The following is an 18086-nucleotide window of genomic DNA, read 5'->3' as shown; positions in this document are numbered from 1 at the left end:
TGAAGATGAGAGTTGACGATGAGGAAATCACCTTTATTCTGTACAAGGCACTTAAGCTCCCTAAGCATTATGAGGACTTGTGCATGATTACTGTGGTAGAATTGAAGGGGATAGAGCAGAGTCCTTATGTGAATTGCAGTGATCCAGATGGGACAACTGAGTTAGAGGAGGTGGTGTTGCAAGCTGAGTGTGTAAAAGTAATTTAGAAAAGAGCCAGAGATGAAAGAGAAGACCTTCCGAGAGCGTGCAAAAATGCTAGACTTCATGGGAGAAGAAGAAGAGAAAGTGCCCAGCCTGAGCAGAGTTGCAGAGTATGGGAAGTCTGAGTACCCAAAGTTGAAGCTTAGGAGCATGTTTGAGCTTAAGTGTAGGGTCGTCCCGACCCTTAATATTGAGGATCATGTCCGAGCTAGGCCCGAGAGGGTCTCAAGGAGTATTTCTCACCCTTGTTTTAATATTTTTCTCTGTGATCATGCATCGAGGACTATGCATAAAATAAGTGTGGAGTGGGGAGGCTACTTTTTGAAGTGTAATTGTACAAAACTGTTTTTTTAATTAGTTTTTCTTTTAGAACTCGTAGTAGACATAGTCTAGGTTCTCAAAAAAAAAATTAGAAAAAGCTCGGACTTTTCCCGACGATGGATCTTTTGGACTATTTTCTTGAGGGATTAAAGTCCGATTAAAAAACACCAAAAAGATTTTTTTTTAGGATAGTTAGGTAGTATCCCTTGGTTTTTCTTGGGCGCCGGTTCTTTTACGAGGGTGAAGCTCGAACCGGGTACTTTATTTTTTTTTAGGAGTAGGTTAGGAAGAAATTAAGTTGCTCTAAGATACCTATTGAAATGTTTGGTGCTGGCACATTAGACTATGGCATGCGCTTTGTCTTCCCGTACATTTGATTTGAATTGTGATGCCTGAGTAAAATAAATAGCCTACTCTGTGACGTCTTTTCTCAGTTGTTTGACTTGTATGCTACATAGTGCATTATTGCTTAAATTTCTCAACTATATGTGCTTGCTTGACTTGAGAGTTGAACAGAACCGTCTTGATTGAGTCATGTGCAATGTGTGTGTGAGGATTTGTAATTTTCTGTGCTATCCTATGTAGTTTAGAACTTGCCCCGTGTGTTAATCGAAGCGATATCACTAAGTTGTGCTAGTCTAGGAGATGACGTAGGCGCTTCTTGCTTGATCATAGATGTGCTCACTACTAGAAATTCGGCAAAAACCGACCAACTTTGGTCGGCAAAAAAACCGTCCAAAAATCGACCAAAGTTGGTCGGTTTTTTATAATATTTTAATTTTTAATTTTTTTTACGAAACCGACCAACTTTGATCGGTTTTCTCTGGCGCAAAAATGCGGGAAACTATTTTTGAGTCCCGCAAAATTTATTTTTCAAGAAACCGACCAACTTTGGTCGGTTATTTTCGTGCGAAAATACAATTAAAGAATATAAATAAATAAAAAGACAATCTTAAAATAAAATGCACCAATGGTCTAGTGGTAGAATAGTATCCTGCCACAGTACATACCCCGGTTCGATGCCCAGATGGTGAATCTTTTGATTACATAATTAAAATACCGACCAACTTTGGTCGATTTTTTTTTGCAATTTTTTTTGAATTTAATTTACCGACCAACGTTGGTTTGTAATTTCCGACCAACTTTGGTCGGTATACTAAAGCAACCACCAAAATACCGTCCAAGCGCATTTGGTCGCATTTTGGTCGGTAATTGACTATAATCGATCAAAGTTGGTCGATTTTTTTGGTCGCTAATTACCGAATTTCTAGCAGTGACTTGTCACATAAAAATAAAAATTTTCGTTGCCAGTCACCTATAGACCTTTTCCTTGGCACCCACATTACAAGTCGTACCCCTATTTTGTTCTTAATTTGAGATTGGTGAATCTTTACCTCCTAAGGCACTTAGTCGCTAAAAGAAGTAAGGTGAAATTGGGGAGTAGCTTTCGAGTGGATCCATGGAAGGGCCCTTAAGGTGCATTAAAGTTGTGGAAAAAAAAAAGGAGCCGGTGAACCTTAATCTATGGAGTGTGTGTGGAAAACAAATTGCAAGAAAAAAAATAATAGTCGAATAATGTAGAAGAACACACACCTCCTAATCTTACTAATTTCTGCTAGTGGGAGTATAGAAGTGCTTAATGGAAAAAAGGGCTATGTTGTATATGGTTTGTGGCGAGTGAATTGGTTGAGAAGAATATGTGCTCGATTTGTGAGTGTAGTGTATTAAAGTGCTTAGAAGGGTTAGTCATTATTCCTAAATATATCCTACCCGTCCCTTAGCCTACTTACAACCTTAAAGTCCTAACTGATCCTAGATAGTAGAGATGTACATTACGGGCAAGCTTATGGTACGACCACGGATGCACATTAATTCTTTGTGAGAGTGAGCGAATTTTGTTCAATTGTGTGATATCCTTAAATTATATTCAAAAGAATACTTGAATAATTGGACTATTCTATATTCACTCTTTAGTTTGTTGGTGAGGGTACATGATCTCATGAAGGATTGATAATGTTGTAAATGTCTCTTGTTGGGTGAGTGCGCGAGTTGAAGGTGCTTAGTGGTAACGAGTCGGCTCGTGAAGTAGGGTGGTTACAGATAGGTTGTTTGGATTGATTGAATTGAAATAAAAGACTTGGGCATGTTTAAAACGGGAAGAATGTGAATTTTGTATGTTCATGCTTGATTGCCGGTATCGATCATAGTCAACAGTAGTGTGTAGGAAAAAAATTAAAGTGTTCCTCTCTAGTTAACATTTGCACGTAGTTAGGGTATATTTGATAGTCCCATTGCTCGAGGACGAGCAAGAGTCTAAGTGTAGGGTGTTGATATTTAGCTTAAAGTATATATATTTATATGTATATCGCCTCATGTTTTACTCGTGTTTCGTGGATTTCGGACACTAGTGATGCCAGAAGGAATTATTGAGGATGTGTTAGTTCAAGTGGGAAAGTTTATTCTTCCTGCTGATTTTATTGTTCTTGATTACGAGGCAGATGAGGAAGTGCCCACTATGTTGGGGCGACCATTCTTAGCTACTTGTGGAGAGATTATTGATGTGAGGGAAGGGAAGATGAAGATGATTGTTGACGATGCGGAAATCACCTTTATTCTGTACAAGGCACTTAAGCTCCCTAAGCATTATGAGGACTTGTGCATCATTACTGTAGTAGAATTGAAGGGGATAGAGCAAAGTCCTTATGTGAATTGTAGTGATCTAGGTGGTATAACTTAGTTAGAGGAGGTGGTGTTGCAAGTTGAATGTGTAAAAGTAATTGAGAAAAGATCCAGAGATGAAAGAGGAGACCTTCCCAGAGCGTGCAAAAATGCTAGACTTCATGGGAGAAAGAAGAGAGAAAGTGCCCAGCCTAAGCAGAGTAGCAGAGTCGTGCCCAGCCATATATTCACCAATATATGGTTATTTTTTCAATTCTGTGATTAATTGGTTAATTGTCTGGCCAGCATTTAGATTCTATTTACTATCTATGCTATGCTTGGGAAAGTCATGTTTAGATTAGAGAAGAATTGAAGAGAGCGCGATCTTAACTCTGAGGGGGACAGATTTGTGGTTAGGATAGGAATATACCAAGTCACTGTACTTAATTAAATATCGTAATCTTAATGCGTTCTTAATAGATTGATTTCATAGGAATATAGGCGTTAATCTATTTTGAATAGGCGAGTAGTACTTCGAGAGAAGGCTACGAGAGTAATTGTACATAAAGTTATATTTTATAAAGTTACAGTTGTACATAAAATTTGTTCAAGTTGGAATGAGAAAAACTAGAAAGTAAGTGCAGATTTAATTGCTATTCACTTTCATTATAATGTTCTCAATCGACTAAAAAAAAACCAATTAACAAATACAATATAAGAAGATTAGTTTTTGGGTCCTCTAATTTTGTGAGGCCTAAAGCGATCGCTTGAGTGGTCTAGGGTTTAAGCCGCCTCTAGGAGAGGGTAAAGGGATGCTATACTACTAATCAGGGGCGGCCAGAGGGTAAAGCCACTAAAGCGGTGGCTTTGCCCTAAAACTTTGGGGGACCCAATTTTCAATTCCTATTTGATGTCCGGTACATAATTTGAAGCATTGATTAATTCGAATTCGCCATGTAAAGTCCATTAAAGTGGGAACTGTTTCTTAGAAGGGATTTTTTTCATTCCAATTACTGAAACCGAAATACTTCAAGTTAAAGAAGGAGATATGCTATCCATCCCGCCACAACTCTTCTCGTGAGGCCCCAAATATTTCTAAGAAAATATTAAGTATTTCAAAGTAGAAAAGTAAAATATTTTATATAAAAAAAAGGATTACATTAATCATTAGAAAATATGTAATACACTTTTAAACTCTATTTTTTTCCTCAGATTTTCATCATTGCATTAAGTATATTGAAACATCAAAAAATCCTTTTAATACAAAGTTATCAACTTCTTGAGTCAAGTTATATTATTTAAGATCCATACTGCACATGAGAGATTAAATGATTTATGCGAAAATTTTTAAGTAATTTTGTTTTAAAAAAGCTAGAAAAATCTACATTCAACTAAAAATATATATGATTTTTTTTAAAAGGGCCTCACATTAAAATTTGGCTTTAGGCCACCAAACTTATTGAGCCGCCGCTACTACTAATGAATTTGATTTATCCATCTCATTTGTGGGAAGACAGGAAGCTCAATAAGTGACTTGAGCTAGCACCCAACCGACTCGGAGTATAGTTGACTTTTCTTATTTTTAACAATTTTCTGAGGTAGTTTTTTTTTGTCCTTCTAAAGAAAAACATAAAGAAAAAGACAGGATCAAGAGATGCCATGCATGAACAACAATTGGATGCGGAAATTTGAAGGATGTTATTTGTTTATTTTAAGTAAAGCAATAAAGGAGGGAGAAGAAAAGAATGTAATATAGAAAAAAAATCACAAAGTTTTAAGGGGTCATTTTCAAAAAAGAAAGATTTAAAGCATACCATTTCCGGCTCGTAATCAAACACATACTAAACCAGACAAATCTTTGGACAGCTAACATCAAGTGGGACAAGAGTGATATTAGTAGGAGAAAGAAAGAACTAAAGTACCGCCAACGAGTGTCATTACGTTTAATCAGATGTTTCGAGTTTCAGATAGGGAACGTAAAATTTCTTGATAGGTGTTTTATCCCTTTAGTGGACCTACTTGCCATTTATCCAAGTTAATCGAACCAGTAAGTTGTGTTAATTACAAATGCTTAAACATAAAAAAGGAGAAAATTAATAGTGAAATTTGAACTAGGTTAGTTGTGGCTGAACGGAAAAAGGTAAAAGAGTCTTTGGATTTGTGAATTGTGCTTTGTGGGCTGTACAAAAGTAAAAAGCAGCAGCTGCAGCATAAAGATAGACAGAGATATGACAGTGATGATGAGGTCTTAAAGGCCTTTAATCTTTGTTTCTGACCAAATACTGCCACTCTCTCAGCAGTGGCATCATAGGCTCTTACTTACCAAGTGGTGAAATGGTCGGTTTTTGACAAAGAAGAAATTCTTATTAATTTGAAATATTTTCTCTTTTAATCAACTTTAGGGGTCGTTTGGTAGGGTGCATTAGAGAAAACAATGTATATATTAGTTTTTGATATTACTAATTTCTTGTTTTGTACACTATTTCAACCTATGTATTACTAACACAAGCACAAGTTAATAGTTATACAACCTATTTGATATCATACTATGTATAATAATACATAGCAAACCATAGTATTAGCAATATCAAGGCTATTAATACATGCATTAGTATGGTTAAAGATAAAATTGTCCTTAAAGTCCCTTAAAGCTAAAGAGTATGGATGACATTTTTGTAAACAACTAGTATTCTTAAAATTTATGCAATGCATCTTAATTTTTAATATACACTACACCAAACAGTGGATGAGAAATAATCTCTGTATAACTAATGCTTACATTACTAATTCACGCATTACTAATACACCTTATTCAGCATTATTCTTATACACCCTACCAAATAACTCCTTATAGTTATACAATGTAAATTTAAATTAATCGAACTAATAATTTTTGAGACATATATGATGTTTATAAGGAAAAAAAATATCAAGGTCCCTTACAGCACATAGGCCCCCTCTTAATTCACTCACTCTGTCTCTATCTCTGTCTCTTAGCCCCTCTTGATTGATTACTGTCGGGTTTGTTTTTGTTTTAAGTGAGTAGCAAAAACTTTGGGTTCTCATTATAGTTGTGCTGTTATAGCTAAGTACATATTACAGTCTTACAAAAATTTCATAGAAAGCTGCAGTCTTTGACATCAAAAGCTGTGTGTTAAAGAAAAGAAAACTAAAGAAGCTGTAAAAAAGAGAATGGGTTAGGCTAAAATTACAGATGCCTTTGCCCTTTTATAGAGTCTACTAGTTTTGTTTTTCTGGTAATGGAATTTGCAAAGTTGGATGGCTGCAGTGACTTTTGGGAGAGACAACAACAACAACAACAGCAACAGTATCAGATTTTACTACAGAAGAAGAATCAGAAATAGTAACACAAAACAGATTACAACATCAAAAGCTGGAACATCAAAAGCACAACAACAAGGTTCTGAGTCTGGATCCTCAGAGGAAGAATCAGTATCACCCTTTTCAAAACCAAAATGTAGAAGAACAAGAACAAGAAGAGGAAGAAGAAGAAGAAGAGAAACACCAATATCAAGAACAAGTTTTTCATGCAAATCATCACTTGCACAACCATTTTCAACAACCCCATGAACTATTTTCATTACACCATAATCATTTTCTCTATCAAAACTTAGATAGTACTCAACAACAACAACCCCAACAAACACAAAACCCAAAGCAACCCAAGAAAAGGTCTTATATTTCTTCTTCTTCCTCAACCCAAAAGAAAAATCTTGAACATGCAAAACTGGGAGAAAAAATGGGAACATCATCAAGATTTGGATTGAGAAATACTGGTGGAGAGATTGTTGAAGTTCAAGGTGGGCATATTATTAGGTCTATAGGGAGAAAAGACAGACACAGCAAAGTCTGTACAGCTAAAGGACCAAGAGACCGACGTGTACGCCTCTCTGCTCATACTGCTATTCAGTTCTATGATGTTCAAGATCGACTTGGCTATGACCGTCCTAGTAAAGCTGTTGATTGGCTCATTAAAAAGGCTCAAGCTGCCATTGATGAGTTAGAAGAATTGCCACCCTGGAAACCAACCACTGGTCCTATAGCAAATTTTGATCAAGAAAAGAAGGAGCAAAAAGAAAACTTTGGCACCCAACAAAATGATGTTAATGTTAATATTGGTGGGTCTTCAAGTAAAAGGGCAATGATAATGCTGGGAAATGAAAGTGAGGCTAGAGTTTTACACCAAACCAATAGTGGTAACTCAAGTGGTGACAATGCAAATGCTAGCTTTTTGCCTCAATCTTTAGATTCAGATATCATTGCTGACACTATTAAGTCTTTTTTCCCTGTGGGTGGTTCAAATGAAAGCACTTCTTCTTCAGCTATGCAGTTCCAGAGCTTTCAAGAACACAATTTACTGGCAAGAACCAGTAGCCACAGTCAAGATTTGAGGCTCTCATTACAATCTTTTCAAGATCCTATTTTGCTTCACCAGCAACAAGCTCAGCACCATAATAACCCCAGAAATCACACAGAAGAAGAACAAACTCATTTTCAAGCATCAAATTTCTTTAATGGAAGCACCCCACATGGGTTTGATGCTTCAGGCTGGTCTGTGTCTGAGCATCAGCAGCAGCCAGTGGAACAGAGACTGGCTGCTGCGCGTGCCGGTGGGGACTCCACTGGCATCTCTTTTTGTGGCGGGGCAGTTGCAGGAGCTGCAGGCGGGTACTTGTTTAACTCGCCTCCTGCCCCGCCACTGCTACAACAGTTGTTCGGCCAAAATCAGTTTTTTTCTCAGAGGGGACCCCTTCAGTCCAGTTACTCACCTTCGATTCGTGCATGGATAGACCCATCAGCGATTGCTATTGCTACAGCTGATCCAATTCATCACCATCAAGCTGTGCTACCTATGTATTCAACATCAATATCTGGTATTGGATTTGCCTCAGAATTAGGCGGATTCTCTGGCTTTCGTATTCCTGCACGAATCCAAGGTGAAATTGAGGAGCATGATGGCATTTCCGACAAGCCATCCTCTGCTTCCTCTGATTCTCGCCATTGAATTAGCTCGAGAAATGCTCTCCCTCTGATTGCCTGACAGGTGAATCACTTCAACATTCAACTCTTTAAGTCTCATTTCAAATTCCATATGCATTCTACAAAATTTCTTGAAATACTGTTACATTGAGCATAATTAATTTGCAGGAACAAGTACTATACTTCAAATGGAAATGGCAAAGGAAGGGCAATGGTTCGTCGTCGAGTTTGATTCAGTGGCAATGCACCGCGGAAGAAGAATCCTGAGTAAGTTTCAGGTTTTTTAATCTTGGTGTAATGTTCTATCTTAGTTGATTTGTGTTCTAGACTTTTTCATGTATAAGTGTGTTTTTCAGCTCAACTGCTAGTTTAGGATTGCCTATTTCTGTTTACCAGACTTATCAAGTTGTTGTTTGTTGGCTTATTAACTTCAGTTGATGAATTAGAGATTTTCATGCTAGAACTAGTAATTTTCTGTTAAATAAAATATCTTTTTGAGGATTAAGGCATTCCTGAATGTGATGGTGGTCTTTGCATTTTCTTGCTAACTTGATCGCTTTGGTCTGGAGTTGATTGCGCCCTTTTAAGTTTTTGAAATGCGAATGAAGGAGAACCTTGGAGAAACGGTCAAGTTGTCTCCGTCTGACAAGTCACGGGTTAAAGCCGTGGAATTAGCAACTGATGCTTGCATCAGAGTAGGCTGCCTACATGACATCCCCTTGGGGTGCGACCCTTCCCCGGACCCTGTGTGAACGCGGGATACTTTGTGCACCGGGCTGCTGAATGAAATGCTTTCAGATATGTAGAGGAAAAGGGTCAATTTTTCAAGTGGATGAAGGAGAGAGATTTCTTTTGATCGATTATTGTTTTGCTACATTCTAAAACAGTTCATGTTTCAATGACTTTCTTAAGTCTGTAGAAGGAATTGAAAAGTACTTGATGTTTTAACATCCCTATCATTGCATGGAGTTTTGGGAGCATTAAAAGTGAAGTCATTTTCTATGAACAGTTAAAGTAATTAAGGGGGCATCTAATAGCTAGCTTATGTTTCTCAAATAACTTATTTTAAGCTATTTTAGCATTCTTGATAAAGATCTATGTAGCAAGAGAACACTTGAAAGGGTATATCTATTTCTTAGACAGCCAACTTAACCAGAACCTCAAGTCTTTGAAAGGTTTTACTAACTGATATTTAGAGAGTCAACTCATTTCTCATGGAAATAGAGGGGCTTATTTATAATCATTAGTCATAGCAACATGTATGGCCCTTTCTCGGACACTATGTAAACACGAGATGTTTCGTGCCCCATGCTGCCTTTTCTTTGGTCATAGCTCCAATAGTAGTTACCATACTGAGGGATCAACCACTGCACGTGGAAAGAAAGTTGTAGACTTGTAGTAAATCAATATAGAAAAGTAGAACTAAAGGTATGGCCTAGTCGTCAGTGTGGTGAAAACAAAAATCCAAGAGATTAAGTCCATATCTCTGCAGAGACAAAAAATCTCAATAGAGACGAAACAAAATACTTGATAGTTTCTTCCTATTTGCTTAAGTCTTGGTGGACAGAAAGGGCAACCCGGTGCACAAGGCATCTCGCATTTACGCAGGGTCCAGGGAAAAGCCGCTCCCAAAGGGATGAGATGTAAACAGCCTACCATAATGTAAGCATTAGTGGCTGTGTTTCACGACTCGAACTCAAAACTTATAGGTTACAAAATCTCAATAGAGATGAAAAAGAACTTGATAGTTTCTTCTATCTGCTTAAGTTTTGGTGGACAGAGTTATTCAATATCTGTACGAGTAAGAGTTACCATTCTTGAAGGTAAAACTAAGTGGGGCTAGCTAGAGTTCAACAGTAAAGGGACCCAAATCATCAATTTCTACAAAAGATGAAACATAAGCTGAATAATGGAAAAAATACAGAGGCAGATACCACCAAAGTATGGTACTTGGGCAATGAATTAGTGGCCCCCTTACCCTGCACAGCTCATTACTGTCATATAAATCTGTCTAGCTGGATGTCATGCCTCTTCTTTTTGTTTGTTTGTCTGTTTACTCCTTTTTACAGCAATAATAAAATCACTTAAAACTCATGGCTTCTATCAAGATAGCGACCATTGCATAATGGTTGCTGTCGCTTCTTTATGATTGATAAGTTATTATTCAAATAGGCAACAATGATGCTTAGATTTATTTTTTCAATAATCAAAAACTTTGTTGTTTCGGTTTTCAAATTTGGACATATTGGGCTTAGATTTGTTGGTAACTTACTGGTCTGACTAATCAACGAATACGGTCGATACATGTTATATCCTTTGTATACATCTGTGTATATAGTCGATACAAGTTGTATCCTATGTATACACCCTTGTATTTCGTCGTGGTTGTATTCTTCGCGAGAACGAATAAAGTTGTTACAGGTTGTGTTTGCTGCACGAATGAGTATAGTTGACACAAGTTGTATTCATTGCGCATCTGAATACAAGTGATATAAATTGACAACAATTGGACAGTAGCTACCCTATCATACCTCCCTAGTTGTTGATAACAATGATTGTTATTGTGGTGGAAATGCATGGGATGTCATTTATTTGTTGGTATCAAAATTGACAATTGAGAAACAGAACTAATGCTTGTATAATTGAGTCATTAGTTGGAGCTTACTGTGTTTATGTTTCTATAATGAAGAAATCGTACAGAACTAAAATAATGCAAAGAAAGCTATCATTTCATAGTTGACTTGACCCTTCTACCGTTCGTGCATCACATAAAAAATATTATAATACATTCAATCAAAAAACGAATAACATAAAACAAAAAGTTTCCATCACCAAGTACATCATTTACACCACTTGTATCTTATAAAAAATTCAAGGCACAATTCCAGAATCACACTAAATAAACAAAGCAAAAGAATAAAAATGTCAATTTGACAACATATTGGTAGGGTTATATTATGTGGATTTGGTACCTAAAAAGGTAATATTTTTCAAGTATAAGTTGAGTTGGCCAATCAAATGTCAGCTTCTTGGGAAGCTTGATTCTCAGGAACAGAGATGGACAACTTTCTTCCTTTTGAAATGGATGGATTTTTAACAGAGACAACTAGTTTCATAGGTCCCAAATTTGTAGTTTTAGTTATCTTGGAAATTTGGTGGGAGTGAGAGATTTTTGGATTTACGGAGTTTTGAACTCTGGTCTCCCATGGTCTAATTGCGATCCAACGCTCCATCCAACTCCAACCCCAGCTATCCTTGCCAAGATCATAATATGCTTGTCCAAAATATCGGTTTGAATTGGCTCTCCACTAAAACATGCATAGTGTTATGTGAGGAAGCTAGAAGTTAAAAAAGTGGATTCTGACCGACGATAAAAGAAAAATATACTATGCAGACACAAAATATAATGTGATTCAGACAAATTAACCTACATCAGCAATCAATTGTCATTGTCATAGCTAACTTGCCTGATGAGAAAAAGCATAAGCCATTGCCCTCTCCCTTTTAATTGCAGCTTCTTCTCTTTGTTGTAACTTCTGGATTATTTCTTCCATTGTTTCAGCACCACTGCTCCATTCCACCTGTTAATCAAAGCAAAAGTTAAGTGACTATCTCGCTCGTTAACCAAAGATCTTGGATTTGAGCTTTTTGAATAAAGAACATCTTGATATGTAGCACATTTCCCTCTTGCTCGGCATGTTTTGCGCGAATTCGAATTAGTCACACTAATGAATTTCAAATAATGAGTAGCTACACCCGGAAAATATCCTGGTGTGTTCCAACTTCCATAACAAAATATAATTTTTTTTTTAAATACCTATATACATGGATAATATAGATTATTTCTAAAAAAACGGGGCCATTCAAAATTGGGGGCCTAAGGTACAAGCCTTACCCGGGAATGCATTGGAGTCGACCCTGATAGTAATAACATATCCAGTGTAATCCCACAAGTGGTATATAGGGAGTAACATAATTTAACATGATATTGAAACTTTTGGAAATTTTAATTTGTATCTTACTTCACCCTTTATTACAATAATATCTTCACATGTATCAGTCCATTCAATAAATAAATAGAAAGATCCTTGGGAATATGATGCCTTTTAAAAATCTAAATAGGTTTAAACCATCTGCGTAGTTAACAATCATATTCTAGAAAAAGGGAGAATACATAATATAAAAAATAAAAAAACAAAAGGAAAAGAACTACCCCAGAAAAATCCAAGGGAAACCATGTAAGCTTCATAAGAAGCAGCCAACATAATTTAAGGTCAGTGATTGATATAGCTCATAGGCATTGTGCAACCACGTCAATTATTGTAGTGATGTTATTTTATTTTGTTCGTGTGGTTGTACAGTATACGCTGTCTTTTCGTTCTTTAAATGGGACAATAGAATAATTAGAGTTTGTTTGTTCAATTGTCCCCCCAAAAATGAAGTTAATTTTTGGAAATGGTTTTAAGTTTAAAATTTCGAAACATTCTTTTGCTAAAGTTTGAAAAAAGAAAAATTGAAGCTAAAGAAGTCGTTAAGTAGAAGTTGTTCTTCACGCAAAAACTCTTTTTATAAAAAATCAAAAGACACTCAGAAATTACCAATCTTTATAAAAACTACTACTATACAAACACATCAATGCAAATTTTAAAAAATAATTTCAAAAGCTACAATACAAACACATTAATGATATTTTTTTTAATAGAGGCACGAGTGAGAAAAGGCAGCGCTGTCTACTAAACTTACGGACCATATTAGGCCTATTGTATACGGTTTTACCTCACATTTTTAGGAGAAATTATTTCTATAACTTGAACTTGTGACTTACTTAGTTACACAATGACAAGTCTTATGGGGGGCGGAGCTAGGGTTCTACGTATGAGTTCGACAGAATTAAGTAGCTACGATCCAGATCATATATTTGCATTTAAAAAAAAAACTCACTTAAGATGCATAAATAATTTATTCATAACCCAATAAGATGTTTTTTTTAGAATTCATAACCCATAAACTCAATATTTTGGCTCCGCGCCTGATTCTTACTATCATTGAGCCAAGACAAGGTGAGAAAATTGATGAATGGTAAGGTAGGTACCTCAAGCTCATGAAGCTTAGCGTCGAGTTTTTGCTGATTTTGAATTTTCTTCTGCATATTCCGGCCTTGAGTTACCATACTCAGTCGCCGAGCTCTGATCTCGGACTGTATTTTGCTCCAACAGTGTATTTGTTTCAAAGTCCCTACTATTTGGTTATTTACACTTAGACCCTCAATTACACCTTGAAATCTCAAAGCGCCTCTTACACGACGTAGAGCTTTTCTTGCCTACACATTGCATTATAACAAGTAGTTAGGACTAGGAAATTGGACCTGTTGAAAAAAAAAAGTATTTATACTAAATCAATGAATATAAAATGCGCATGCGTTTTTTTATATATACATTTATCACTTGAGATAGTAGTAGTTACCAAATGAGCTCTGAACGCAGTCTGAATTCTGGTGGCGGCAGTACTCTCAGTGAACTTAATTTTACGAGAAATCCTTTTTGAAGAATTTCCATTTGAATAATGAGCACCGGTGTCTTTACCACTAGAAATTTCTCCCTTTGGCTCATCCGATGCGTTACTACCCTGAAATTTCTTAACTCTTATTATGCAAATTTACCCTCATATTTGTTCGAAGCGCGACTCAATAAAATTGATGACCTAAAGTCAAATTATAATAAAAGGGCTTAAAGATTATTAGTAATATGTCAATGAGACAAAAGGCTTATTTTCATATCTAAGATTCAACCAAATGGGACAAAGAGAAACAGTTTGATTCAGGATATTCTGCTGCTACATTTGCTCAATTCCAATATATATTCTCTTTTGTTTTTCGGTTTTATATAATACAATTGTTTGGTACCGAGGCGTAGTTTATATACTGCAATTAAGTGAATAGAGAGAAATGTACCTTGAGTTGTTTGGATTTACGCCCTTTGTTCCTCTTTCGCCCTATAATTGTTTTCAAACAAAAACCTGAACCCATGGTATTGAATAATCAAAATTTAGATCATATCGCAGACCTTCATACCTGAGAACTTATAAACATGTAATTTTGATTATGAACTTCTTGTGGTAGCACTGAAATAATTAAAAAGGAGGTAGGTAATCTTTAGTTTTCTTTTCTTTTTTAATCTTTAATCTAAAAAGAAAGAAAGATATAGAAATTGAAAGAAATGCAATGTACTTGTGCCACTAAAAAAACTGACATCCCAACTAGAAAGAATTAAGATTTAAGGTGGAGGAGGAAGGGTGGCGTGTGATCTTTTTGAAAGTTCAGCAGTCAATTTGGTAGAAGGTTGCCACATTTTTTCACAATGTAGGTGCTCTAGTCCAATCAATTTCCATCAAGATCAATGCCTACACGACCAGATAAAATAATAAGAACAAATAATTTTAAAAACACTTAAACGAAATTCCACTCTTCTAATGCCCATTTATCTATTTTTTTCCCATTCTATATCTATTCTACGTTATAATAAAAGCACGAATCTCCTTATTAAAAATTAATTTCACACTGAATAAAATAGTTATTTTATTATTTTCATAATTTTTAGAAATAATTATTTAATTATTTCCCTAATATTTAGAATTTCAAAATTTTTCTAAATTTTGTATATTAAATCCTTCCTAAGTTATATCACATGAAAATTAGGTGTTGAACTTCCTTTTAGGGTTAGGAGTCTTTTTTTGTTAATAAAATTGTTATAATTTAGAACTTCCAAGACAGTAGACACAAAATATATTTTAATCTTTCAATTATATGTTACTCCTATGACACGTTTGTACCATGAAACAAGTTAGAACAAACTGAAGGAAGATCCACTAGAGTGGATCAAACCATAAACATGATTAACATAATTATTATTTTACGACTTGTAATTTTATGTTAGCTTTCATATCATGATACAAACATATTTTCTGAAAAATATTCACGTTATTTTTAAAAGTTTATTCTCATTAATACGAGGAATATGGCCTACACTAAGACTAGTAAGTCATAAATTAGTCAGTTAGAGAAATAGATTGCACATCGATATAGAGCCCCATCTCGAACCGCTGTAGGAGCAGGTCTTTGCCTATAATTTCTTGAATAGTCAATCAATTTATCTTGTTCACGTGCGGAGGAGAAGTGTAGATGCCCCGGTTAGGAGGTACGAGCGATTGGCTCTGACAAATATGAGAAGAGGTAGAGGGCGGACAAAGAAGTATTGGAGAGAGGTGATCAAGCAGGACATGGCGCGGCTCCAGCTCACCGAGGGCATGGCCCTTGATAGGAAGGTATGAAGCGAGAGCATTAGGGTTGTAGGTTAGTAGATAGTGAGCATTTTTCTACTCCGTTCTGTGTGTAAGTCAGTGTCGTGTTTTAGTGTGCTAGTGGTACATGTTATGCTCGTACTATCTTCTAGGACCTTGTCACTGCACTGATTATTGATATTGCTTTTCCAGGTATATTTTCTGATTCTTAGCTCGTTGATACTATCTTTCTAGTTATGTTGTTATTATTCTATTGTCACATTTCATCTTCTTGTGCCGAGGGTCTATCGGAAACAGCCTTTCTACCCTAGGGTAAGGATAAGGTCTGCGTACATACTACCCTCTCCAGACCCCACTTGTGGGATTATACTGGGATGTTGTTGTTGTTATGTTCAGGGGCGGCTCGACAAATCTTGTGACCTAAGGCGAAATCAAATTGAGAAGCTCTTACATTTATTTTATAAAATTTTTACACTAACAATAAAATTTGCTTTCTATATAATAAAATTAATCATTTAAGACAAAAAATAGCGAATTGCAAAAAAAAAAAAAAGGAAGAAAAGCACAAAGAATAAAGTGATGGATTTGGCTATCATCACAATCAAGAAAAAGAAATAAACGTATATAACGTAATAACTTAAGTTTTGAGTATTGACTGTGTCAAAAATATTTACTTATTCTGATCAATTTAAACGATAATTGTAGTTCATTCTATAAATTAGTAGCACTTATTGGTGAATATCTAAAATTAATTGTAGATAACCTAATATAATATGTTGAATTACACTAAAAGAAAATCGGTGAATGAATGCTTTTGTGTTCATGCAGTTTCAAAGAAGATTGTAAAAGAAATTCATTATGTTGTTGATATATATCTGAATTCCTATATAAAAAGGATAAAATTAAAATTGAAAAGTGAAGAAAATATACTAATTAATGAGTGAGAAAACTATCATAATTTATGAACTTATTGGTATAAATAACTTCAATCAAATAACAAAAAATATACTATAACACTTTTCTTTAAAATAATTGTTTATATAAATTTTATAGTATATAGTAGTCATAATAATAAGAGATTAAGTAAATTTGGGGCTAGGGGTGGCAAAATGTTAAAAAAATAGTTAACCACCCATATTATCTACTAAAAAATGGGTTCGATAATGAACTTTTTAAAAACGGGTCAAATATGGATAAGAACCATATTATCCATTTAGAAAATGGATAACCAATGGGTCTAACTTTTACATTTGTAAAGTCTCAACTTGGAGGTTCCTCGAGTTAGGAGGCTAAGAATTCTCCCAAAAGTGAGCATATACAAGAAGTCATGGATAATATGGTTACCCATGTTATCCGCCGATTAACCCAAATATACTATAACACTTTTCTTTAAACTAATTGTTCATATAAATTTTATAGTATATAGTAGTCATAATAATAAGAGATTAAGTAAATTTGGGGCTAGGGGTAGCAAAATGGTTTTAAAAAAATAGTTAACCACCCATATTATTTACTAAAAAATGGGTTGGATAGTGAACTTTTTAAAAACGGGTCAAATATGGATAAGAACCATATTATCCATTTAGAAAATGGATAACAATGGGTCTAACTTTTACATTTGTAAAGTCTTAACTTGGGGGTTCCTCAAGTTAGGAGACTAAGAATTCTCCCAAAAGTGAGCATATACAAGAAATCATGGATAATATGGTTACCCATATTATCCGCCGGTTAACCCCTTTTTTATCCGTTTTAAATATAAGTCGCATCGAATAATTTATCCGTTTTTTCATTACCGTTTTCGACCCGAACCATATCTGACCCGACCCGCCCGTTTGTCACTCCTATTTGGGGCCTTCAAATTTTGAGGGCCTAAGGCAATGTCTTCAGTCCTCACTATCCAAGCCTTTAGAGCCGCCCCTGGTTATGTTGATTAGCTATAAAGATATGGAACTAGTATTTGTCATTAAATTTTTTTGCTAAAGGTTTCCTTAGTTGAGTATCTATGAAAAAAAAAAATTGATTGATTTATAGGTTTGGAATTAATTTTTAAATGAATTGCATCTTTGGACAAAAGATATGATTTAACTCAATTCTGTCCAGCAAAAAAAAAAAAACTAAAGTACGTACCCTAAATGAAGAAAGGTAAAACTGAAACACACATCAATTCCCAGAATTGGTCCCGGCGGGGCTCGAACCCGCGACCTTCGGCTCATAAGACCAACGCTCTAACCAACTGAGCTACGGGACCAAGTGCTCTAATCTTGATGTCACAAAGATATTTTCTAAATTATAATTGCAAATATTGCTAGAGATGAGTTGAGTTTTTGGCCCAATTAGCTAAATTTTTATTCTGATCATTGCAATATGTGAGCGAATACATTTAACCTTCAATTAGTCAAAAAATTTATGATAGGAGTTTTTTTTTCTTCTTTTCGGGTTGATATTTTTGCTTAGAATTCCTAACAGAAAATGTTTACTTACGGTTAGTTTTTACGTTGGGATGTTAATGGATATTTGAAAATCGACTAAACCAACCGAACCGTACCGCACCAAACCGATTTTTAGGTTTCTTTTAAAAAAACCGTAGGTTTTTATATAAAACTATAACC

The 18086-nt window shown here is 35.4% G+C and overlaps 2 protein-coding genes and 1 non-coding gene across 4 annotated transcripts; 1 reads left to right on the top strand and 2 right to left on the bottom strand.

The window, feature by feature from the left end:
- LOC109226660 (transcription factor TCP4-like) lies at positions 6149-8686 on the top strand. The gene is made up of 2 exons (XM_019391485.1): positions 6149-8245; positions 8350-8686. The coding sequence occupies exon 1, from the start codon at positions 6941-6943 to the stop codon at positions 8204-8206; it is 1266 nt and encodes a 421-aa protein (XP_019247030.1). The 5' UTR covers positions 6149-6940; the 3' UTR covers positions 8207-8245; positions 8350-8686.
- Positions 10918-14386, bottom strand: LOC109226659 (protein IQ-DOMAIN 14). Of its 2 annotated transcripts, none has more exons than XM_019391483.1 (5): positions 14132-14386; positions 13645-13806; positions 13274-13501; positions 11649-11762; positions 10918-11489 (listed from the first exon to the last, which is right to left on the bottom strand). In XM_019391483.1, the coding sequence occupies exons 1-5, from the start codon at positions 14204-14206 to the stop codon at positions 11196-11198; spliced, it is 873 nt and encodes a 290-aa protein (XP_019247028.1). In that variant the 5' UTR covers positions 14207-14386; the 3' UTR covers positions 10918-11195. The 2 variants fall into 2 exon arrangements, with proteins under 2 accessions (XP_019247028.1, XP_019247029.1); XM_019391484.1 differs by having other exon boundaries at positions 11399-11489; positions 11613-11762; positions 14132-14230.
- Positions 17652-17725, bottom strand: TRNAI-UAU. Its single transcript has one exon. It is a non-coding gene; the product is annotated as a tRNA-Ile (tRNA).

Source organism: Nicotiana attenuata, chromosome 6 (genome assembly GCF_001879085.1).
Source record: "Nicotiana attenuata strain UT chromosome 6, NIATTr2, whole genome shotgun sequence".
Lineage (NCBI taxonomy): Eukaryota > Viridiplantae > Streptophyta > Magnoliopsida > Solanales > Solanaceae > Nicotiana > Nicotiana attenuata.
Note: the sequence above shows the minus strand (reverse complement) of the source record. Positions and strands in the feature narration are given on the sequence as shown.